This window comes from Cornus florida, unplaced genomic scaffold (assembly GCF_030987335.1).
Source record: "Cornus florida cultivar Cherokee Brave unplaced genomic scaffold, ASM3098733v1 CherokeeBrave_3.0.0_Hap2_Chr09, whole genome shotgun sequence".
NCBI classification, from domain to species: Eukaryota; Viridiplantae; Streptophyta; class Magnoliopsida; order Cornales; family Cornaceae; genus Cornus; species Cornus florida.
Window position 1 is genome coordinate 69,377,784 of NW_026775579.1, and position 7,938 is coordinate 69,385,721.

At 34.9% G+C, this 7,938-nt stretch overlaps 1 protein-coding gene across 1 annotated transcript; it reads left to right on the top strand.

The window, feature by feature from the left end:
• Positions 1-378: 378 nt before the first annotated feature.
• Positions 379-5,168, top strand: LOC132274251 (putative laccase-9). Its single transcript, XM_059775486.1, has 7 exons — positions 379-583; positions 1,464-1,615; positions 2,076-2,320; positions 2,875-3,000; positions 3,202-3,793; positions 4,173-4,534; positions 4,752-5,168. Exons 1-7 carry the CDS (start codon positions 491-493, stop codon positions 4,937-4,939), a joined length of 1,758 nt encoding a protein of 585 aa, XP_059631469.1. The 5' UTR covers positions 379-490; the 3' UTR covers positions 4,940-5,168.
• Positions 5,169-7,938: the final 2,770 nt, after the last annotated feature.

A 7,938-nucleotide genomic window follows, 5' to 3' on the forward strand; every position in this document is an offset into this window, starting at 1 on the left:
ATGTATTTGCACACAAGTGGTACAATAATATACTAATTGAACACAGATTTCCTAATATATATATATATATATATATATATATATATATATATATATTAATGTACCCAAAAAAATATGTAATGTGTGTGTATAATATCTCACAAAGCTGTGGTCACTAGTAGGTGCATTTATATTTTATACTCCGTATATGGTTAACAAAGTAATATATATATATATATACACAGACATATATTTATATAGGCAACAAAACTTCCAAGTCTTCACTCTCCACCTAATTCTTGGCAACAGGAAGTCCATCTACCATGTCTTTATATTGACCACGTGCATGCCAAGTGACCTCTTTTTCAGCAATAAAAGTATATATACTTCTGCACAAGTTCCATGTACAAAAAAAACTTGAGCTCAAGAGTCATCACAGTCCAAACAGTAGACTCTGAAGCTTCTTTCTTATATATGGAGTATTGAGAACAGCAAAGGACTGGTGTTGAAGATGGCTAGAGTTTTTGGCGGGTTCTGGTTTGTGGTTCTTAGTGGGATCCTATTTTGCTTTGCCCAAGCCGATGACCATTACCTTGACTTCGTTGTAAGTATCATATACTTGCATTTCATGTTGTTTAAGTAATTAGAGAACTATACACATAATATATATACACACACACTATACATTTGTCTTTATGATATGAGTAATGATAGACACCATGAAATTTTATTTTAGGCCACAAAATTTTTCAATTTCTTTACAATAAAAAATATAAAAAAAAAAAAAAAAAAAAAAAAAAAAAAAAAGGTGCTTTAGAATTCATTCCGTCAAGTTTCAGTCGATTTTAAAGAGTAGTTTTTTCATCAATGTACTTCAATTCTATCATTCAAATTTCAAAATGGACAGAAGAAATATATATTTTTTTCATGATGAAAATCATTTTCCCTTATATACACATGCATGTTATTATACATTTACAAAAGGTACATAAGTGTTTTATTTATTTATTTTTTTTCGGGTAAGTGACATAAATTGCAATATTCATGAAAGTGTTTGCATTATAAGTATTAGAATTGCACACCTTTAATTGCAGTTTGTATCAGTAGCAAATTAGGGCAAGAGTGGTATAGAAAGTTAGGTAGCTAACTGGCAAATGTACCTGTTTGTTAGTTGGCTTTGGTCAAGTCTATAGTGTTAGAGCAAAAATAAAAAGCTCTAATAGACTATGAAGATTGGAATAATTAATTAATATTTGACATTTTGGTTTTGCTTAGTATTTTTGGATTTCTTGTTTTTGCAGATAGTGAATAGCAACTATACAAGGCTATGTAGCACGAAAACCCTGTTTGTTAGTTGGCTTTGGTCAAGTCTATAGTGTTAGAGCAAAAATAAAAAGCTCTAATAGACTATGAAGATTGGAATAATTAATTAATATTTGACATTTTGGTTTTGCTAAGTATTTTTGGATTTCTTGTTTTTGCAGATAGTGAATACCAACTATACAAGGCTATGTAGCACGAAAACCATGATGACTGTAAATGGCAGTTTTCCAGGACCAGCAATTTACGCCCGCAAAGGCGATACGGTGTATGTAAATGTTTTCAATGAAGGAGACTATGGTCTCACTGTTCACTGGTAAAATTTTCACATCTCTACATTTATATATATATATGTCTCTGTATATCAATGTCTATTTCAGATAATAAGAGACTCAATAGCACCAAATACAATATTGTTCATCTCACCAATTTTGATTTTACTTACACATGGTACTCCCAACCAATAAGCAGTCATAGAAATTCTCGAGAAAAAACATGACTGTTTTATTGGTTTGAGAGTACCACATTATAAATATCCCCCTAATATTGTATAGTTTCTTGACCAAATCCCATGCGTAGGTCTCCACCCTTATGCACATGCACATTACAGTGTGCACGGAAGAGGATTCGGTTCCCTCACACACCCGTTAATGTTCCACCTTCAAAACTTGAACCCTAACCTTCCATTTAGAAGGAAAAAGTAATACAATAAATAAAAATCATCACCCATTTTCTTAATATCGTTTGATCTTTTGCCTATGATGTTTCTCATGCAGGCATGGAGTGAAGCAACCGAGGAATCCATGGTTCGATGGACCAGAGTACATCACACAATGTCCCATTCCTCCTGGTACTAACTTCACTTATCAGATTATACTTTCTTCAGAAGAAGGAACAGTATGGTGGCATGCCCATAGCGACTGGACACGAGCCACCATTCATGGTGCCATTGTTGTATACCCTGCTGAGGGAACCACTTATCCATTTCCAGAGCCCGATGGTCAACAAATACTTGTATTTGGTATGCAAATTTTGCCATCACACACAAACACACACATATATATATACATATGTATTGGTAGCTTAGTCCTTAGGATTCAATTTTGATATGATACATTATGACCCTGCTGAGGGAACCATTTATCCATTTCCAGAGCCCGATGGTCAACAAATACTTGTATTTGGTATGCAAATTTTTCCATCACACACAAACACACACACATATATATACATATGTATTGGTAGCTTAGTCATTAGGATTCAATTTTGATATGGTACATTATGAAATTTAGTGGATGCAAAAGAAGCTTTCCTACTTTAACCAAAAATAAAAAATAAAAAATAAGAAGAAGGAGAAGAAGAAGCTTTCCTAATCTTTTGAAATATAAAATAGGCAATGAATAGCATATATCCACTAATTTTTTTTTTTCTTGAATGTTCAGTATTAATATGAAAAAGTTGAATAGAATTGAGAAAGGATTAGTGAACTTAGTGATGTTTGAAGCAATCATATATCATAGAAATATATATATTACATTCTTGTGGGACTAATCATTCTCCCAAATGTCCCTGCAGAATCATGGTACAAGGATGATGTAATGACACTGATGGACTATGCCCTCAAAAATGGAGGACTGACAAAATTATCGGACTCTTTTGCCATCAACGGTGAACCAGGAGATTTTTATCCATGTTCTAATGGTACAGTATTGTTATAATTTTCGAAAAACAGTTTTCAGAAACTGCAAATCAAATATATAAATTTGTATATAATTTTTTAATTTTCAGTTGTCTGAAAATAAGAAAGTGTTCTCAGAAAACTAAATCAAACATACCCTACATGTTTTCATTATAATGACAGTACCTTTTTTTCTTAATTTGTTAACCTTTTTGGCATTGCAGAAACAACATTCCACATGCAAGTCGAATATGGGAAGACTTATCTTCTTCGCCTAGTAAATGCTGCAATGAACCAAGATTTCTTCTTCGCCATAGCTGACCACAATCTCACAGTCGTTGGATGGGATGGATCTTACATCAAACCCCTCCCCGTCCCCTACCTTCTGATAACCCCGGGCCAAACCATGGACGTTTTGGTCACAGCAAACCAACCATTAGGAAAATATTACATCATTGCTAAACCCTACTTCGATGGACAAGCCGATGATTTCGACAAAAGTATCACTTCTGCAGTTTTTGAGTACAAAGGAAATCTTGATGAATCAATTCCTGCTTACCCAGTTGCCATTCCAGATTACTATGATGTAGCTGCGTCGGCATGGTTTTGGAATAAAACCAGGAGCTTAGCAAGTCCAGAACACCCTGTTGATGTGCCTCTGAATATCAGTACTAAAATGTACATTACACTCTCTATTAACATGATGAAATGTCCAAATGACTCGTGTTTGGGACCGGATGGGAATCGTCTTGCAGCAGGTTTGAACAACATTAGTTTCGCGAATCCAGACATTGATATACTACAAGCATACTACTGGTAATTAATCTCATTTCTATTACATTCAACTGTCATTCACATTGCATTAATATGTCGTACTTGCTGAAAACTATATTGGTGTGTTTGGTTCAATTTTTTGAAAACAGTTCTCGCCTGCTTGGTTTAATTTTAGAACATTTTTCTGTTTTCTGATATCTGAGAACTAAAAATAGGAAAATTGTACAAAAACCTGTTTGGTTGATAGTTTCTAATAACTGTTTTATGAAAACTTAGTTTAAAAAATATAGATATTCATAGTTTTTTTTTTTTTTTTTTTCTGATGATGAGTTCTTGATAACTGTAATCAAACAAATGCATATAACTAAGGTATGGTATTTTTATGATTAATGAATGTAAAGATTTTAATTTGATTACACAGGAACATGACAAGTTACTTTGAAGCTGACTTCCCCAACAAGCCACCATCCCTCTTCAACTTCACATCTGATGATTTGCTGACGGACAATGTTACGTTTTCGGATCAAGGGACTAAGGTAAAGATGCTGAATTATAACGAAACAGTGGAGATAACATTCCAAGGGACTAATGTGATGAACTCAGGAGAGAATCATCCAATACATATACATGGTTTTAGATTCTATGTTGTTGGATTGGGTAAAGGAATTTTCGACAATGTCACTGATCCACTGACTTATAACCTGGATGATCCACCTGAAGCTAACACAGTTGCAGTCCCAAAGGATGGTTGGGCAACAATCAGGTTTAGAGCTGATAATCCTGGTATGTCCTTTAACTTCCAAATTTAATTTTACCCTACACAAATTTGCCTATACTTTTGAGGGTCGGTGTTGATGCAATGGTAAATTTGTTCTATTGTGATCTGGTCTTTGACAATCTCTAACACTCAAGATTTCACAATGACAGGAGTCTCGTTCTTTATCCATTGTTAATCAAAATTTTCAACTATACTAAGTGGAATGAATATTTTTTCCTGCAGGTGTGTGGTTTATGCATTGTCATTTCGACAGGCATATGAGTTGGGGCATGGATGCTGCATTTATAGTGAAAAGTGGCGGCACGCCGGAGACGAGTGTCCTCAGCCCGCCTGCATATTTGCCTTCTTGTAGTTCTGATGAGTCTCTGCTTGGCCACATGAAGTCAGTGTTGCTTAAAGAAAGTAAATGAATGAATTCTTAGCAAGGAATTGAGCAAGGTGGTGCTAGACATACAAGACACTACCATTGTGAGGAAAGGCCTTGCTTTCAGCTATCAGTTATTTTCAGGATTCCATTTTTGAATTCAAGTTTAGGTCTTTCAATTGTTACTTAGGTTAACGAACATTATGATGGAGAAGGAAGGCAATATTGTATCTCTGTTGTCCCTCCATTATTTGTCAAAGATTTTTTTTTTTTTTTTTCAGATTAATTATTAGAAAAAGAATGAAAAGAGAAGAAAACTAATGCACTATTCAAATGTTTTGGTTATGAATTGGATACAGAATGAATGAATCTGTTTATTTCTATCCTTAATGTTTTACTTATTTGAGAATTAATGCTTGTTTTACATTGCTCAAATTGAATTTTTCGAAGTTCATTTGCTGTGGTATAATTTGTTTTTTTTTTTTTTTTTTTTTTTTTTTTTTTTTGCCGCAACAAATAACACACTCATCTATTTGCTCCTACTGGAACTTGAACGTAGTTCGGAATCTTAATGAGATATCACTGCTCTTTGGTGTTATGGTATGATATTCAAATATTACATAGTGTTATTGTTGAGGTTGTGTAGACTATTTCACTTAGAAGGATTACAAGTCAGATGAAGATTTTGGCTATTGACCAAAATGGACCAGTTCAAATATTTTGAACTTTTTCACTTGGGGTGTGTTGTGAATAATTTAACCCAATTGGACATGTTCATCTCTAGTAGTGAGCTCTCCAGAACATGATTGTAACCCAAATTGATTGTGTTAAAGTTTTTTTTGGATATGTTCATCTTTCGCTGGGAATCTGCCGGAAATTAGTTTTCAAGTTGGTTTTTGACTCTCCAAAAGGCTGGACTTGTGGGGCAAGTTGTGTTTCTTTATATGAGACTATTTACACTAATCTTAATCAGACTTTAGGGTGGGTGAAACACTTATGGTGATTTCTGCAAAAGTGAGTGAAGCTTTTGTGAGAGACAACTGAGGAACAATTATGTGAGAATTGTGAGTGCCTTAATTGTTTAGTGATTTCGTGCCTAGCTACACAAGAAAGAGAGAAAGTTGAGAGTTTGAGAGGAATATCTCCATGGTAATACTTCATACTTTCACGGTGGAATTTATTCGGTGCGGTCCATCAACATAGCCCTAAGTTTTGGGTGAACCACATATATTTTGTGTTCTTGTGATTTTTTTTTTCTTTTGATTGCTTGTGATTATTCCTCGAACATCATTTTTTTGCATTTTCACCACAACAACTGGTATCAAAGAGCATCCAGTTGTCTTCGTAACAACGGATATTAGAGCCTTTGGTTGAAAACCTTGGGCATAGAAAGTCTAAAGATTTCCTGTGAAGTATTTTGTATTTTACATGTTTGTTCGAGTGTGAGTAATGGCATCATAAAATAAAACATCTATATCTATAATTGAGAAGTTTGATAACACAAACTTGGCTTCCGGAAGATGGAAATAGAGGATATCTTGTTTTAGAAAAATATATATCAACCCCAAAGGTTGGCTCATGTGGGTAAGTCCCTTGGCCCTGGTGCCTCATGAAGCATCAGATCTAAGGTTTGACTCCTCTTGGGTGCAAACAATTCCATGGAGGAGGGTTGTGTGGGTATCAACTAGAAAAAAAATATGTATCAACCTATGGGAGATACAAAAGATGATGTTTGGGAATTGTTTGATCGGAAGGCTCTTGGCACCATTAGATTGACATTATCAAAGTCAATTACCTTCAACATCAAAAACGAGAAAATGACGAGGTCTTTCATGGCAACCTTTTCTAATATGTATGAACAGTCATTTGTAGCGAACAATGTGCACTTGATCAAGAAATTGTTCAACATTAAGATGGCTGAAGGTGGAAGGTTCAACGAGCATCTAAATGCGTTCAACGAGATTGGCAATTAGAGTATATTGATATTGACTTCAAAGACAAGTTCCAAGCACTGCAAATTTTAAAGCAATTACCCAAGAGTTGGAATAGCAGATTTATAGCAATCAGTAGCTATGTAGGGAAGACTAATAAAGTTGAAAATCGATGAAGTTCTTAGCATGATTTTGACTGAGGAGATCAGAAGACAAACAATAATGGTTTCTACCAGTGATGAGAAGAATCAGATGATGCATTGATATGCTCTTTGAAAAGCAAAGTGGAGTCATGGGTATTAGATTCCGACGTATCGTTTCATAGTACCTCAAGTAAAGAGTTATTCAATAGTTATGAACTGGGTAACCTAAGCAAGTTGTATCTTGGTGGCGATTAACCCTGCAGCGTTGTTGGCAAGGGTGAAGTATAGATCAAGCTGAACGGGTCAGTTTAGAAGTTAAAGGATGTTTGGCACATTCCAAACTTAAAAAAGAATATGATTTTGGTTGAACAGTTATCATATGAAAGTTTTGTTATAACCTTCAATGGAGACTCGTGAAAGATTTCCAGAGGTGCTATAACTGTTAAACGTGGTAAGAAAACTGACACTCTCTACACGACTACTAGTGCTTCTGAGTCGATAGTAATTGCAGAAAATAAGGATGATTATAACCTTTGGCATCAGAAGCTAGGTCATACGAGTGAAAGGGAGCTCAAGATTATGCATTTGAATGGAAACTACCAGGTATACGGGTGATTGATATTGAATTTTGCGAGAATTTCGTGATGAACAAACAGAAGAGAGCTAGTATAAAGAAGAGTGGCAAAGATCACAGAAAAGATAAACTTGAGCTAGTTCACACAGATGTCTGAGGTCAGCCCCTGTCTCATCTATTGGCGGAAAATCCTACTTCGTAACTTTCATTGATGACCACACGAGGAAGGTATGAGTTTATTGCTTGAAGCACAAATATGAGGTGTATGAGATAGGTATTCAAAAAGTGGAAGGTCAATGTGGAGAATGAGACGGGTTTTAAGATCAAGAGGTTGATGTCAGACAAAGGGCTACACTAGGAAGCAGTGAAGTGGATATTGAGATATTTATGGGATACC